General features: G+C 33.6%; 2 protein-coding genes across 2 annotated transcripts; one reads left to right on the top strand and one right to left on the bottom strand.

Annotated features, from left to right (window-relative positions):
* The first annotated feature begins 3,265 nt into the window (after positions 1-3,265).
* LOC105319541 (translation initiation factor eIF2B subunit delta) lies at positions 3,266-10,797 on the top strand. The gene is made up of 11 exons (XM_011417126.4): positions 3,266-3,373; positions 3,766-3,968; positions 4,141-4,451; positions 5,613-5,727; positions 6,461-6,537; positions 8,527-8,629; positions 9,136-9,269; positions 9,493-9,584; positions 9,681-9,766; positions 10,109-10,289; positions 10,561-10,797. The coding sequence occupies exons 2-11, from the start codon at positions 3,777-3,779 to the stop codon at positions 10,767-10,769; spliced, it is 1,500 nt and encodes a 499-aa protein (XP_011415428.3). The 5' UTR covers positions 3,266-3,373; positions 3,766-3,776; the 3' UTR covers positions 10,770-10,797.
* A 663-nt stretch (positions 10,798-11,460) lies between these two features.
* Positions 11,461-15,305, bottom strand: LOC105319542 (adenylate kinase 2, mitochondrial). The gene is made up of 5 exons (XM_066084377.1): positions 15,176-15,305; positions 13,458-13,503; positions 12,705-12,895; positions 12,203-12,370; positions 11,461-12,017 (listed from the first exon to the last, which is right to left on the bottom strand). The coding sequence occupies exons 1-5, from the start codon at positions 15,242-15,244 to the stop codon at positions 11,790-11,792; spliced, it is 702 nt and encodes a 233-aa protein (XP_065940449.1). The 5' UTR covers positions 15,245-15,305; the 3' UTR covers positions 11,461-11,789.
* Positions 15,306-18,546: the final 3,241 nt, after the last annotated feature.

Here is an 18,546-nt window from a genome sequence, read left to right as displayed (position 1 = left end):
ACCCCTCTGGGGAAAAATATGGATCCGCGCATGATATACCCTTTCCTGTTTTTTATTCGATTTGAATATATATACAAGGCAAGAGAATAATATAATGAATGGCTATTATGTATATAACGTTTTAACACTGATTGGTGGTCAGCACTCAGCATTGCTGGTAGTAAAACAAGTACCTTAAATTAAACGAGTCCCACGACAAATGCAATAAATTATTGTATATAAACAGTATATTGACATATACAAATAATCACACAATAAATACATTTTACCCTTATTTTTAATATTGGATTTTTAAAAGCGTTAAAGGGAACGATGATTAAAACCACACCACGTGCAGAACAATGTCACTCTTTGTTCTCTTAACGAATAAATATATCAGAAACTCGTGCATTTTTATTCTCTATTTATTTCACTTGATAAAATTAAAACAGATCATAAAACATTTCCTTATTCAACTTCATTTATAAATAAAAAAAATCGTGCATTATATAATTACTAATATTGATTTTTTTCATTGCCATTTTTTAAAGACACTTATCCACGATTAAAAATATTTTTTGCCAACGTTCAGCACATAAGACATCCTGAAATCACATGTAACAGTTCATCTATATTTTTCACACTTCATAGCCATCCTGATTTGTGAATAATATTTTCTTGTTGCAGTCTGGTTCAGACGAGTTCCGTCAGCTGTCCAGATATCCCATTTTGGCACCATCAGTCCACGGGTATTCCAAAACTGTACGATTCTGTTGGCGGAATAAAACTTTTGAAGGAATAGATTTATCTTGTGTACTTTAAAGTTATAATCTTCAGCCGTTAATCCCCTGGATTTATTCCTACGAAAAAGGCTTCCAATGACGACATATTTCAAACTATCGAATGCCAGAAGACTGCAGCCCACCACTATACGAATTGCTTGAATTATATCCATAATTGTTGAAGTAGTCTGTCCGACGTCATCTTCCCCAATTTGGAGAAACACTTTGGTAGGATGAAATGCCTTGCATTCTTTAAACTCCTTACTGTTTAAAAGGTTGTTTAAATTCGAATCTCGTACTCCAAAGTATTTTACTGTGAAGTTTTCAGGAAGGCCAAGATCGGCGTGAAGTCCATCAAAATGTCCATCCGCCAGGTCCTGCTCTAGACGTGCCACAAAACTATGTCCGAGAATTGCAATCCTCTCCATTTATGTAATTTTCAAAAGTTTGACTTCACGTACAACGACTTTCCTTAATAAACTGCCTTTAACTTCTAGTTATGTCATCAGTGTTTTAATGAGTGAAGTTTGAAGCTTTGATCCCTATATATGTGTGTACGAACACGTATTTACAATGAGTGATATTCACACAGCTAACTTGATATATGCTCACTGACTCTGCTGTTCGAAGTTAATACGGTTTGTTCCCGTTTTGCACACATTTGAAAATTAGGTATCGAAAAAAATGTGTGCGAAACGGGAATTTGACAAGGTAAGATAATTGCTTAATTGCTATAGTCTATATCACAGTTCCAGTTAGGGCAATTGACAATAAAATAAATAAAACATATCTACTCGCAATTGATATATACATTTATTTTATGTTACAATATAATATAACTTGCATAAAAACACATTTACATAATAATTGAAAACCATGTTCTTGAATTGAATTTCATACGTCAATTTGGTCATGAACAATTTCATTAATTTATTTAAACAAGAAAGATTATTGCAAAACTATTGTATATGTAGTGCTTTTGTTTAACTTGCTGTCTATAGGAAGTACATGTACATGTAACAAGTTTGAAGAGAAAATATATTTTAATATTCAATGATTGCTTTTGCTGACATAAATGGAGGAAATGTGTCTAGTGAAAACGCTGCTTAATATTTTTCATTTATGCTGTGGCTTGAATAATCAAAGAAAATAGACAAACTGTATGATGATAAATCGGCAATTTTATATGCTTCAAAAACTGAAAAAGATATTTTCACAAAACCTATCAAATGTAGACCTAATTCATGCGTGGTCAACCATCTTCAGTTTGAAGTACATTGTATATCGAATCCATATTAAAATTATCATTTTAGTCGGAATTTTTTGTGCTTCATGTATTTAGCTACTGATTTGGACAAAAAACCAGAAATTGGCCTGCAATATACTAAAGCGGTGATGTCATAAGAACTTACCGAATCAATGTAAAAAAAATTATTATTTTTGTTGAAATTTTTTGTGCTCCATGTATATAGCTACTGATTTGAAAAAAACCCAGAAATTGACCCGCAATAACTATTGTCAAGTTATATGATGCATAGTTATATGATGAAGGGGAAAAGTACATGTACAGTCATATGGGGTACCAGGAACGTAGCATCGGGGGGGGGGGGGGGGGAGTTCCCCCCCCCCCCCCCCCACTTTTTCGAGCAGCAAAGATTTTTCTTAAATTTACATTAAAAAAATTGAATTAACATGGAGTTGCCCCCCCCCCCCCCCCCCCCCCACTTTTCTGTGATCCTGTAAAAATTGAATGAAAAATAAGGAAATAAACAGTGAAATTGAAGATTGAAGGGAGAAGTATCCCCCCCCCCCACCCCCCCCCCCCCCCACCCCCACCCGGATTAGGATTTTCAGGATTTTGGAAAGTAACATTTTTCCTTTTTTTTATATATTTCTCTTTTTCTTTTTTTTTTTTGGCTTGTCAAGATTTTTTGGATGAGTCTGCCCCCCCCCCCCACACACACTTTCAAAAACGATGCTACGTGCCTGGGTACTCCCTGTCTCTTTTTACAACTTGACACTAGCTATCTTATGTACCGTGATTTTTACTTCATCATCACGTCCATAACGCATGTAATTACTTATTGCAACATTTTTGCTTTTGATTTTGTAGAAAAAGTTATATACATTGTAATTGTTAGTCGTTTTAATTTTGAAAAAGAGATATCGACATGTACGGTTAGATAATTGTAAAGTCACGCTTTATATAATGACTAAATGATATATTTTTATGGGATATTAATTGACGCTATTTCGGCCATAACTAAATGTTAAAATTTTTCTGTGAAGAATATACGTGAAGTTGTCATATAATTCATTCATTCATTCAATTAGCGCAGACAGACTATGCCCCCTCAAAACACCAATAGAAAAAAAAGGAAAATCGTGAAAACTTATCCATCTACCAGTTGTATTGATTCTTTCTGGGGGATCACACACAAGAAACAGATCGCATGTGATCATGTGGCTTGAATAAAATATCCGAAATTTTGATCTACGACATAACAACACACACGACTAGAATTAGGACAAATTAGCTAATAATAATTCCAGATGATGAAATGAGATTTCTGCTAGTCTCAAGATATAAGTTATAGATTATTGATGTAAAGGTACTGAGAAACAAATATATCTTAGTATTTACATGTGTGTGTTAATTGTGGGTCATTTTACATGATGAAATAATGTGTAAGCTAAAATTGCAGTTCGAATTACCTCTGGTCTCATGATATTGTTGCACAGCTGTGACAATCGTCAACCATTATAGTATTGGTGTATTAAAAGTCTTAAGTAGGTGGGGTGAAAGGAAGTTATCACAAAAAGATATCGGTATTGTGAAATATTTAAGGAGAAAATATAATGTAGCAAGTCGGAAGATTATGTTATCATATGTTTACAGATGTACCAGTGTGTACATGTGGACTTTATTTGTAATATTATCAGGTTTAAGACAGTTAAGTTATTGAGTGCAAAGCAATTGTTATATTCTACTGTATTTATTTAGATTTCATTAAAATGGCTGATAAACCAGAAGGAACAGTTGAGCCACATGTTGAAAAAACAAGCCCTGCTGATAAAAAGTCTAAAAAAGATAAGAAAGCAAAGAAAGAGGGAAAGGAAGTCAACCAAAAAGAAAAGCTGAAAGCAGATCCAGATCAACCTCAAAAAAGTAAAGCTGAGCTAAAAGCTGAGCGACGTGCTAAACAGGTATGCATTATAAGCAAACTAATTTTTAAGAATTGAACAATTTGGCTTCGTGTCTTTTATTATCAATGATATAATTATACCAACAATGAAGAGTGGCTTTAATTGAAAAGCAAGATATGATTAAAAGTGCAATGTATTTTGGGTCATGACAAGATTTTTTTGTTCTGTTTAGGAAGCTCAGAGGGCAGCCAAACAAGAAAAGAAAGATGCAGGATCTGCATCAGGGGGTAAGCCAGAGGCCGCAGGAGCAAATATAAAGAAAGAGGCCTCATCGAAAGATCTCTCTGCAGCATCAGCAGTGAAGAAAGAACCCAAAAGGGTCCCTGACCATTTAAAAGCTGATGACGCAGAGACACAAAAACGAATTGCAAAGAGACTGGAGAAACAGCGCCTCCCTCAGAGAACTGTTGCTCAGCGAAAAGTTCGACTGTTCAATCATCTCCATCAGTATGAGAGAGAGGTTTCACTAACAGGGTCTTTCTCGTAAGGATCTTTTTTTTCTTCCCTATTTCTCTTCTTATGAACAATTAGATATTGAATTGAAATTTACTTGCATACTTTTTACAAGATTTGCCAGATACAGGTAATTCTCGATGGCTCAAACTTCGATCGCTCGAAGTTCTTGATCGCTCAAAATGAGTCTAGGGTCCCGATTTTTTTCCCTAAATAACTAAGCAAATTTACTCTTGATTTCTCGAACTCTTGTTCTCTCGAAACCCTTGATCCCTCGAAGTCTAACTGCAGTTCCGTTGTTCATTATCTATAGTTTCTTACTTTCGATACCTCGAAGTCGCTTTGTATCTCCAAGCACTCTACCGTATTAACACCTACTTGGTCATTTAAATGGCTCCAGGCGTTAGATGCGGGACCGGTGTCACAGGTCGTTTTTTCAGGCGACACTTGTCCTGCAAGGTGATAATTATTTGATGTTGCCCATATTGATACCCAATCTATAATCAACACCAACCGTTTTACGATAATTTGGACACGCAATGAAAATGAGAAGTTAATTGAGACGAAACGATAATATTGAGCCATGGTCAAATTTTAGAATTATAAAACTGTAAAAATTATGCTTATCTGCATCATTGTCATTATAATGATTGTCATTATAATGATTATTGCTGAACAAGTTCTTACAGCTGGTGAAGGACCCGTACAGTGGGAACAATGGGTGATACTCAGTTATCATATGACATGTTGATCATCTCGCAGTACAAAAGTACTGAGCAATCTGGTCTTAATATGATGCATAAAATAAATAATTATTATGACTTTATTCAATAGTTGTTTGTATTTAGGTTTAAAAACATCCAGTTCTGAATATTTTAGTGAAAAGAAAGCGTTGTTTAAGCACGGTTAGCACTGAATAATTAGCTTAATCATAACATCCGGTAAGACTAATCCGGTAATACATAATTTTAAAACCAGTCGGTCAACCCGAAAAATTCCGAACTCTTGAAAACTCAAGCTCTTGAAACTTCGAACTTTTTCCTCGGTCCCATGGACTTCGAGCTATCAAGAGTTACCTGTAGTTGTCTAAAACTGTAAATGATACGTTACAATAAGATGTTTTGATATGTTTTACTTTAAATGAGCACCATTATACCCAGTGTTTGATGACTGTTATTATTGTTCTTAAAGCTTTTCGTCAGGAGGAATACATCCCGTTATCATAAAACTAGGTCTTCAGTATGCTGAAGGAGTGATATGTGGATCTAATGCTCGCTGCCTGGCTATGTTAGCAGCATTTAAACAGGTAAAGTCATCGGTTTAAAAAGGTCATAATTGCTCGATGTACATTATTACTTATTAGTTTTGGTACTGACCGTTTACAGAAATTTGTGGGGTTGGTAAAGTCCATAGACGGCGAGGCGGAGCCGAGCCTTCCATGGGGTTTTACCGACTCTACAAATTTCTGTAAACAGTCAGTAACAAACCTAATAAGTGTTTTGTTCTGTCGAGGACATTAAAATTGATAGGTAAACAAACGAAAGATAATATATGTATATAACAATTAAATTCATAGCTCAATTCTCAAATTTGTTACCTTTCTCATCAGTCATCTGTGCAGACCTGGAATCCATTGTAGGATCATAATATTACGTCAGAGGCAAAGGGGGTCACTCTAAATATTTTGGGGCTTAAAAATTAAAGGTATGGTTAAACGTTTGTGTAAAAAATCAGCTCAAATAAATTTACATCCGCCATGTTGCCGTATAAATTTTGACGCTTGCAGTGTAAAGAAATTTATAAAATAATTAGTGACGCGATTCATCCAATGACGTCGAGACATTCTAGTCCGAGGCAAAACAAATTTATATAAATACAAATGTATATACCCCACCCAATTTAAAGGAGAGTTCAAGTACACGTGAATCCAGATTTGGAATTTCTTTTGTTTGACTAATAACAGTGATAAATGATATAAAACTCCAAGAATGCAAAAAAGACCACTCTTTTGGTGTTCAGTGACTGCATCCTTTTTGCAGGTGATTCAAGATTACACCACTCCTCCTCAAAAAGAGCTCTCAAGAGATCTGGAAGCCACAATAAAGCCATACATAAGGTATGCATGTATGATTCGTATTACAGATTCACAATAACAGATAACAAACTAATAACGGTCTGTGCATATACACGTTTAACTAGATCAAGTGAAAATCATTCAAATACCTGTAATATGATACAGTAGAAGCAGAAAATTTTACATGGGCATAGTACACGTCATTTTTATAGTAAACCTTAAAAGTGTGTATTTTATTCCCAATTAATACTTTTTTAGGTCACCTGAGTCACTCAGGTGACCTATTGCAATTGGTCTTCGTCCGTCGTCGTGCGTTAACAATTTTACATTTTTAACTTCTTCTTGAAAACTACCAGGCCAATCGTTATCATTTTTGGTGTGAAGCATCTCTATGGTAAGAAGAATCTAAATTGTGAAATTTATGGCTCTTCCACCCCTGGGGTGCCACGGGCGGGGCCAAATATGCAAAAAAAGCCAAATTTTCAAAAATCTTCTTCTCTACTTCCACACATGTGAGGAAAAAACTGAATGCATGGTTATGATGTCCATGAGGCCCTCTACCTAAATTGTGAAATTTATGGCCCCTGGGTCAGGGGTTCTGGCTCTAGGGTGGGGCCAATATGGCCATATAGTAAAAATGTATTAAATCTTAGAAAATCTTCTTCTCTACACCCATATATATTTGTTAAAAACTAAATGCATGGTTATGATGTCCATGAAGCCCTCTACCTTAATTGTGAAATTCATGACCCCTGGGTCAGGAGTTCAGGCTCTAGGGTGGGGCCAATATGGCCATATAGTAAAAATGTATTAAATCTTAGAAAATCTTCTCTACTCTCATATATATTTGTTAAATACTAAATGCATGATTATGATGTCCATGAAGCCCTCTACCTAAATTGTGAAATTCATGACCCCTGGGTCAGGGGTTCAGGCTCTAGGGTGGGGCCAATATGGCCAAATAGTAAAAATATATTAAATCTTAGAAAATCTTCTTCTCTACTCCCATATATATTTGTTAAAAACTAAATGCATGTTTATGATGTCCATGAAGCCCTCTACCTTAATTGTGAAATTCACGACCCCTCGGTCAGGGGTTCATGCTCTAGGGTGGGGCCGATATGGCCAAATAGTAAAAATGTATTAAATCTTAGAAAATCTTCTTCTCTACTCCTATATATATTTGTTAAAAACTAAATGCATGATTATGATGTCCATGAGGCTCTCTACTAAAATTGTGAAATTCATGACCCCTTATTTAGGTGTTCATGCTCTAGGGTGGGGCCAATATGGCCATATAGTAAAAATGATTTAAATCTTAAAAAATCTTCTTCTCTACTCCCACACATGTGGGCAAAAAACTGAATACATGGTTATGATATCCACAATCTCCTTTACCTAAATTGTGAAATTCATGGCCCCTGGGTCAGGGGTTCAGGACATGAGGGGTTGGGCAATATGGCAATAAAGTGTTAATGCATATAATGTTTAAAAATCTTCTTCTCTATTCTCACACATCTGTATAAAAAAAAACCGACTAATAATTATGTTAACCAGGAAGTCCTCTACTGAAATTTTAATTTTCATGTCCCCTGGGGTATGGGTTTTGACTCTAGGGCAGGGCCAAAATGGATGTATAGATGTTAATGCATATAACGTTAAAAAATTATCTTCTTTACTCCCACACACCTGAAAGGAAAACTAAATTCATTATTTTGTAGACCAGATCTTTTAGTTTTTCACCAAAATTATAGGTTTCACAGTTCTTTTTGAATTAAATGTGGTTGTCATTACAAATTTTTCTACTCCAGTATGAAACCTAATTAATTAGATGCATATATGAGACTCCATGACAAGTTTGTGTATTGGATATATGCTACTCAGGTGACCGTTAAGGCCAATTGGCCTCTTGTTAAAGTATATTATGGTTTGCATTGTTATTTACGGTATACTTAATTTAAAATGCTGTTTTATTTTCATCTTTTTAATGTAATTGGTTTTTCTGAAAATGTATACCTTATTTTTTTCCAGTTTCCTAAATCAGTGTCGTTTGATGTCAGTGAGCATGGGAAATGCGGTCAAGCATCTGAAACACCACATAACTCACATGCCAAATAATCTAAAGGATTATGAAGTTAGTGTAATATTTTGTATTTTCTCTGGTATATTATACATCTGGCTGTATTTTATAGCTGTATATTTATTCCATTAACAAAGTGCTTTAGTACATGTAGGTAATTAAAATCTGATTTTTCAATTTCAATACATGTAATTGGTATATTTTTACATCATGCCTTACTGAAATTATACTCTACTTAATATTGTTGATCTAAAATACTGGCATGTGATTGAAGGGGGAGGGGGCTGATGTTACATAGGAATTCTGGACATTATTGAATTAACACATAAAAATACATGTAGAAAACTCAGAATGGTAATGATTAAATGAGAGGTTTAGAAAGCCCTCTTGGTTGTTCCTTATACCAGTATATTACAATTACAGATCAGAAAAGCATGTTAAATAAACGCACCTTATCACTTAAATGTTAACGAATCCTGATTTGATTTTGATTAAAGCTACATGTATGTGTGTAAATGTAGATCTTGACTATGCTAAATAATTTTATTGTTTTATTTCAGGCTAAGAAGAAACTTCTAGAGACTATTGACAGTTACATAAGAGAAAGGATTTTACTTTCTGCAGTAGCCATTTCAAAATATGTGCAGGATGAGGCAAAAATAAAAGATGGAGATGTTATTCTTGTGTATTCATGGTAAGGTTCATTAGCAATACACAATTGCACTTATTATTATATCAATGGAAATAATTATTCATTAGCAATGAGTCTTGTACATGTTGTATGTGTGTTTGTTCATCCTGTGATTTTATCGTTTCATATATTTTAATTGCATTTTGCAGATGCTGATGAATGTGTAACATGAAAGGATAGCCTTAATAACATGCAAATATGAAATCCTCTGTTTTGATAATTGCAGTTCGTCCATTGTTCGCAAAGTTCTCTGCGATGCCTGGAATCAAGGGAAAAAGTTCAAGGTCATTGTGGTAGATGCTCGTCCTAAAATGGAAGGTAAATGCATATTTCTCTGAATGCAAATATTCTGAAGTCCTTTTTTTGATGTTTACAAAAATGATGTTACATATATGAATTGATTTCTTCCTCTAGGGAAGGAGATGTTGAGGAGACTGGTGAGGGCTGGTATCCCCTGCTCCTACTTCATGATTAATGCAGCCTCCTACGCAATGCAAGAGGTGGGTGTTTCACAATGATTTGAACCATAATTTTAATAGTTACTGTATCATTTAATAGTCATTAGGCATTTGACTTTCGAATTGCTGTTATATTACTATTTCTTAATGCTATCATCTTTTTTTCAATTATTAACTGAAGATTTCTGTGTCTTGGAAGAAATTTTTAAAAAGTAAAGAAATATTCATAAAATCTCTTAGTAATAGCAAATTTCACCATTTGAATGCGATAAAAAAATGTTTTTAAGATAAATTTTAAGTGCCCTTTGACATGTGCATCTACATTTTCTTAAAGTGTACCTAAATAAAGAAATCTATGCATTACCTTGTAATTTTTATGGACAGGCTACTAAAGTGATGTTGGGAGCCCACGCTCTGTTGGCCAATGGCTGCGTGATGTCCAGGGTAGGAACCTCACAGATCGCCCTGATAGCCAAGGCGTGCAATGTTCCGGTCCTTGTTTGCTGTGAAACGTACAAGTTCTGTGAGCGTGGACAGACCGACTCCTTTGTATATAATGAATTGGGTCAGTGCTTTCTTAGATCAAACATTGTTCTTAATTTATAGAAGGAAAAAATAGTTTTCAAACAAATGGTCGAAAGAAGAAAAATGGTTAAAATGATTAAAAAGAGTTTTTATCAATTGTATGCACTGACCACCCTATTTTATAGATCTAATATATTTACAAGAATACTGTCATTTGGCCTCTGGCGATGTTAAATTCAAAGTGTAATGAGTCATGCTATATTATTCATCTCAATACGAAATGTACAATGCAGTTTGTTATATATACACAGGTGACCCTGATGATCTGGTGTTTATCGGCAACAAGACGCCGTATCTGAATGACTGGAGGGACTACAGCTCACTGACCCTCCTCAATCTAGTCTACGACGTGACCCCACCAGAGTTCATCTCCTTGGTGATTACTGAATTAGGACTTATTCCGTGTACTTCTGTTCCTGTTGTGCTTCGTATGAAGCAAGCTGAAACTAATGAGACATAAGACTTGTAAAATAAATACTGTGACTGGCTTGAGATTTTAGTGTTACTTCTGAAATTGACTTTTTTTGTACACTCTTACAAAATTCTTTACATATTATTTCTAAAGAAATTAAAAAATCACTGCATTTCATAACTTCAACATACAAAGTGGGCAAAATTGGGCAAATTGCCTCTATACTGGTCAGTTTTATAGATCTCGATACTGGTAGTCATTTATTGCTGCAAGACAAATCTAATAAGAGAGTTCCAGTATTGATAGGGAGACTTGGCCCTAGGATCATAAGGCAATCTTTGAAAAATGAATAGTCTTAATGTCTCTTAATTGAAAACACTGACAAAATTGAAATGCTATCAAAAAGTGTATAGATATTACATTGTTGATTACAAATTTCAATATTGATTTTATGATATGATGAACAATCATTTTATGACTGATTTAAAGTACAAATTTCAATAGTATTTTATGATATGATAAACAATCATTTAAGACTGTTTTAAAGTTTGATTTAAGTCTGAGATTGCTTCATGATCCTCAGGTTCCAAATGTAAATATTAACTGGTTAAATTTCATTACATGGATAAAATATATGAATTGTCACCACCATTGTACACTATGTAAATTTATCACAGATACACATTTGATCTCTCTGAATGTTAGAACTGCAAATAGGGAAACATAATCAACACAAAGCTCTGGGTTAAAAATAAATTTATTTTTGGAAAAAGATATAACATATACATAAATTGCAACCTTGATTCAAGATTTCCGGTAACATGACAATTTTTTTCTAACTTGGAGATAATGTGTTGTAAAGCTTTATGATAAAAAGTAAAGTGAATTCAATTCACTTCTAACAATTTTTCAACAAATGAAATCCTTGGGATACCATGCATATAAATTTCATCATTCATTCCATTTCAAAGATGTATGCAAGTACGTCTATGAAAAAATAATTTATGTCAAGGTTTGCTTGAACTAAACGATAGATGGCAGTTCAATGTAAAAATGATCTACATGTAACTATCCCTGTCCAAGTAGTCGTAGTTTATCTTTTCCTTTCCCTGAGAAGGCGGCCTGAATGGCAGCAAAGACAACGTTGGGTGGCTGCTTGGCATCCACGGCCGTGTGGATCCCTTTCTTGCTGTAGTAATCTACGAGAGGGCTGGTTTGTTTGTGATAAGAGTCCAGTCGCTTCATCAAGGCTTCTTCATTGTCGTCTGATCTTCTTATGAGTGGTTCTCCAGTTTGCTACAGAGATATAACAAATTCTAAACTGTGGATGATAAATAGGGATTGAAACCTAGAGATGATGAATAAAAATGCCTTTTGCGAGAAATTAAACATTCATGTAGTATTAATGAAACAAGAGCCAACAGTGAAGAAAAGTCATATCAAGTGTTGGAGATATCTTTTTATGCTTAATATATGCTTACATCATCTTTCATGGGAACTTTGGGTGGATTGAACTCCACATGATATGATCTTCCACTTGGTGGATGAATGAGACGCCCGGTGATGCGCCGCACCAATAAAGAATCATCGATTTTGAATTCCACACATGCAGTCAGCTTGGATTTTCTCTGCTCCAACAGTTTGTCAAGCTAAAATGATGAAAAATTTCTATTCAGTAATCATTTTGTAATTGAACATGCACCCCTTTATCAGGTAAAAATAGTAAAATGAGGCATAAAACCTGTTTTAGGGGAATAGTTTGCACAATAAAATGTTATCTTTAGCATGGAAGGTAACTTTGTATTCATCTTATAAAGAAAAATTCTAATACTGGTTTAACAGAAAAAATATTGATTCTTTGAAAAAAAACAAAAAGTTTTTCTTTTTAAACAATAATCTCCACAAATCCTTGTTAAACATTAACAATATTTGCATCATATTTTTAACATTTTAGGGTATTCATAAAGTAAGCCATTTTCTTACAGCAGATGCTTGTTTGATGGTGCGAGGGAATCCATCCAGCAGAAATCCATTGGCACACTCTGGTTTATCCAGGTTTTTGTCAATCATTTCAATGACCAGGTCATCGCTCACCAGTTGACCTTGGTCCATCACACCCTTGACCCTCTTCCCCAGTTCTGACCCCGAGGCTATAACTGCCCGTAGCATGTCCCCTGTAAAAAGAAATCAAAATAAAAGTCCTAAAAACATGCAAGTTGCTATAGATACCTTATTTCATGCAAGTACTTAGGTAATTTTGCTGATTAGTATATGTATCAAATTTCAAAAATATAAAGCTTCAGCCCTGAACATTTGCTAATATATGCAGATGTCAATTTCTAATGTTTAATTGGTAATTAATAGTAATGCTATCTTGAAAGCATTGTACATGTAAGTTATCAAAAAGAATAGAAAATATTGTTCTCAATTTTTTAAAACCCATCATTTTAAATAAAAGAATGTGAAAAACTTTTTTAGTTGCACACAAAGACTAATGTAAGCATTTATATTGAATTAACCCCTTCACAATAACTGAGGTACAGTTCTTTTGCAGGGCAAAATGACATAATTTGTTGAAATATGACAATTGTTTCATTTACGTCATTTAATTATCTACCTACTAAAATTTCGGCAAAGTATATCAATCTGCCCTGCATGAGAGCAGTACTGCAGTTATGGTGAAGGGGTCTATTTATACAGTTGCAAAGGGCGTTTTCCAAATGAGAATACGCATACCTGTTGAAAGATGACATACTTTGTATTCTTCTACTAATTTTGGTGCCTATAAAAAGTCCAAATAACAAATAATTATTGCTTAAAAATTACAACAAAAGTTTGTGATAAATTGGTTAAATTATATCAAACATTAATTTATAGCAAAAATGGTTAGAGGATGAAGGCTAAGCTATGCCCCAAGACATTTGAGCAATTTTAGCTAAATCATATTCGCAGAGTTCTTGAAATCTTTTGGTCCTGTCGGCAAGACCGATAAAAATAACCAAGGACCGATTACTTGAGGTTGCCTGTCAGTCCAAATGACCGGTAGATATGGACAGAGTAACTTGCGAAAATATAACTAATTTTCATACTCACTGAGGAGATCCGAACGCATACGATAAATCTAGAGGAGTTTTTCGCGGTTTTTTTCGCTCTCTCTAGACTTATTATACATTTTAGGAACACCTCAGTAATTATTACTTCCGTTGCTTTCAATAAGTTAGGCGAGTATTTCGTACATATTGATACGGTGTGTTTATAATGCAGCTAACAGATGTAGTCAGACAATAGGAATAAGTCTTTCAATCATTTTCCAACCTAGATGTCGTCAGAAATTATGGGAGAAAGTGGAGAACTTGTTTTAAACATAGCGTGAACTGAGGGCCCCCTATAAATCCAAGATGGCGAGTGTTGTCTCGTTACGTTTTTTCAATGTACATTGCATACACCGAAACAGGGTTTTCAGTGAATGTTTTTATTGCAATATACAGAAATACACACAAAAATCCCAATGTAATCATTTATAAATTTTTTCGGGAAATAAGAACTCCGCTATCTGACAACCGAGCCATAGTAACATATGAGATGTTCAGAAAGAGAACGAGAAAGAGAACAAGAAGAAAGTTGATAATGAGAGAGGGAAGGAAATAATAATTAATGAAGTGATAAATAAGAATGTTATCAGGAGCCAGAATGTGAAAGTTAGGAGAAATCAGAATAATTAAGGTAAAAATGAGAGAAACTATAAGGCAAATATACTTGTAGTTTTTCATCTTTCTATTGAAAATGTTTGGACTGATAGAATCAGTCTGGACTGACAAACTTCTGATGGTTGTCAGTCCAAATGACTGACAGTGGAAAAAAGATTTCAAGAACTCTGTATTCGATATTCATTTGTAACAGGATGGGAGAAATAATGACAGACCAGACCAGGATTCAAACCCAGGCCCCCTGAATCTCTAGTCAGGTGCCCTACCAACTGAGCTATCTGGTCCCGGTATTCGAATTGGTCTGACCGTCACACATTAATACATCAGAGTCCAACCAGAGTTTACTTCCCTTACCTTCCAAGAACACACCAGCCACTTATTAGTCAAGCACTTTATGTTTGTATATAATTAGAAAACAATAATTAAACTCCAGTCACGGTCAATGAAAGTGAACTATAAATTTAATTTTACAATATGTTGAATATTTCTGTCCCAGGTGGCCTAATTCAATTGAAAATATGACAGTTAGATATTCTTAATGTTCATTCTCAAACCTTTGTAATTTGTCAAAAACAATATCCGAACAATAATGACGCTGCATGATAAGAGACGTTATCTTGTGTCAATATGAAACATATTTCGAGGAAATTCGAAATATACCACATGTAACCTCCTAAACCTGGCGTTACACAATTAATCATCAAACTTGCATTGCAAGTTTAAAGCTATATAGTTTGGATAAAATACCTGTGTGCCTTTTCCTGCGCCAGGGGGTCCCAGTAGCACAGCGTTTACTTTCGGTGGCACTGGAGGCATTTTCTGTGACGATTGACGAGTCTATTTTTACAAAAGGAAGTTATCGATCGCACATGCGCATTGTATCATACTCCATATCATAGGTGAGCGGATCTAGTTTTTACGCATCTACGTAACATCGTTAGCCAAGGGTCCGATTCGTTTATACTTATCTAGAAGTACATGTATGAGAGTCTACACTTAATTTTGTAATATTGGGAATACATGAATGTGAAAATTTCTTTACGTTTTATGAACTTGGTAGACTACCTCTTATAAAAAGTATTTTTCATATTCTCTTTTGAGACTGAAGTGGACAGGCATAGCCTACATCTATTCTCTTTTGAGAAGTGGACAGGCATAGCCTACATCCACATCCATGTAGGCTATGCCTGTCCACTTCTCAAAAGAGAATAGTATTTTTCAATGAGCACATGCATGTGTACATATTGATTTGTAGAATCTCGGTCTATAGACACTGAGAGCAGCATATATAGTCTCTCAAAGTAAGGATTAATTGATTGCAGTAAAAATATACAGTTGTACCACTCTGATATATGTATCATTTAGTAAACTTGCAGAACATTAAAAAATAATCAAACAAATTGCAAAGTTTTAAGACAAAACGTAAAAAAAAAAAAAACTTTCACATGTTATTTAAAAAAAACAATTTATACTATAAATATTGTGTTTTAATGTACCAACTTTTTTAAAAATGAATTTAAGAGTGTGATTAACAACTTATCAATATCAAAACTTGAAATGTCAGTCTACATTACAGACATTTTGTTCTGATTTTTCTTGTAAATCTTTGAAATAGTGTTTTCAGTGTATATAAACACAATTTAATATCGCTTATTGTAGATTTTGGTTTAAATTTAAACTACAAACTGAATTAATAATTCATTTCTATATGCTTCTAAAAATCCACCCACCCTGACAAAAAGTAACGAGATAAGATGCCAAAAGGATTTAACTTTTGATGCTTTAATTTTCTAATATGACTGATAAACCAAGATATAGCACTGGGTAAGATACAGTGTATGTATATCAGACAAGCATGATATCGGTTCTTGAAAATTAGATAAAGATTGCGCCTTCAGTTTGCGTGCGCCACTTTCCCTATACCAACACAATATATCATTCTGAACTATAAACCTAAGAAAAATATATATGACTTGCGTTTGTATAAGGGATGCGTAAACCCATCTACTAAATCAAACAAAAAATCTAGGGAAAAATTCCTAACAACGCTACGTGACAATTAAAAAAGCCACAAATGGATTATTTTTCTAAAGCTCGACCTAGATAGCTTCATTTCTGTATCATTTAATATTTATTCGTTTGATGAGATATCGGCGCTTCTGATTGGTTGAAAAATTTCTTTGATACCTGCATCAATAAAATTTTTGCCGGTGTAACGAAGAATTTTGACCCGGGTTGAAAATTGACCCGGGTGTCATTTTTCCACGTTGAATATTGAGACCAAAGGTGTTGAATAAAGACCTTAATCCGTTGAAAATTGACCCGCATCGTGGAATTTTGATCATGAAACCGGTTCAAAATTCAACAGCAAAGAAGCACAAATTAACGAATCAATATTATAACTTGAGTTTATTTAATTAAAAATTATCAGTTTTTATATTTTTATTCTTTAGATTTACATGTTTCAAATTTTTTTTAGAATTTATATATTATCCCTTTAAATATGTACATGTAATAACTATTTTATTCATAATAAACTTTTCGCGTATAATTGCTGTGTGTGATATCTATATATTTTTAAAGAAATATATGTTTTTTAATAATATTAGTTTATATGGTTACACGTTAAAATATTCAATTCAGTAAAACTCTTTTTTTTAATTTGCTGGAGAAGTGTACAAATATAAATAATTAAAAAAAATTACAGTACGTCATATTATTTAATTTTGGTTTTACGTTCACCCAGTAAATTGAAACTTTGATATTGTTCATTGTAAATTTTCTGAGTGGGTGTAAATAAAAAAAATTACAGTATGTCATATTGAGATTTTTGTGTTTGCACCCACTCAGTTTGTTAAAACTGTGACTATCTGAATTTTGTATTCACACCCATCCAGCCAATAACAGTTTACAAAATGATGATATGGTAACATGATTGTACTCTTTCATGAACAATGCTGTAGTAACTATATCTCGAAAGCCGATTTTTTGATGTTTTGTTTGTTCCGTTAGGATAACTTTTGATGTAACTAAATATCATTAAATCGCTAATTTTTCTATGCATTAACAATTCTGCTTCATGGAATCCTTAGGAAGTTAGCAACCTAATTTTTGTACAGGATGACAATAGAATTTTGCTTTAAAGTTTCTAAATTGCTTTGATCACAAAATTTATCATAAATTTACTAACAGTAATTGTTTTCGTCAATAAATTGGTAAATTGCATTTTTTGAATAGAAATAAGTAGTAGAAGATCATACAGCAACGTTGGAGTAGATGATTGACCTTCCTATCACAGCCGCCTACATTATTAATTTAATTTAAACGTGTTAAATGTGTATATTATGTGTATAAAAGACATGAGGTACTTGAATATTAAATAATTATCTGAATATTTATCATATATGATTGTATGACATATTGTTGGTAGACATGTTCACTCACACCTATATTAACAAACATATCACCTTCATTTATACCTGCAGAGATACAAACATAATGAAATTTTCATGATCCAGCCCATTTAAAAAGAACAGTAAATAAAAGGGAACTGTATATTAAGTAAATATACAGGTATAATACTTAAATATGTTTAAACAGTGTACCTAAAGAGAATCAAAAACGCTTTGGAGATCTAATATAAGTATAAACATGGGAAACAATTTTACAATTTTATCTATATGAAAAATCAGAACTACCATAAAGTATATAGTTCATAAAAAATGGTACACTAATGTCAATAAGTTGTTTAAAAAGTTCGTCTCTTTGTTGAGTGTATCTTGGATATCCAGGGGAAAAATCACATTTCCTTCAGATTCAGACCCAGAGTATAAACATCGACTCACATCAGAAAAAAATTCTTAAATAAGTAAGTTTTACTAGCTTTATTCCGTAATTGGCGTAAAATAATATTTCCTATTGTCTTAACTGAAAGGTTTGTAAGCTCTAGGTATATTTTGTTTTTTAAGTTTTGACTTAAAAGAAAGATAAAGTTGATGAAATTTTCTTTTCTGCATGAAGATTATTCCATAATTTACATGTAGACGGAGCAAAGCTATTGTAATAAGTGTATAGTGGTAGATAGTAAAAAAGCTAATTCGATCTATGAATATATGCAT

This window comes from Magallana gigas, chromosome 5, assembly GCF_963853765.1.
Source record: "Magallana gigas chromosome 5, xbMagGiga1.1, whole genome shotgun sequence".
Lineage (NCBI taxonomy): Eukaryota > Metazoa > Mollusca > Bivalvia > Ostreida > Ostreidae > Magallana > Magallana gigas.
Note: the sequence above shows the minus strand (reverse complement) of the source record. Positions and strands in the feature narration are given on the sequence as shown.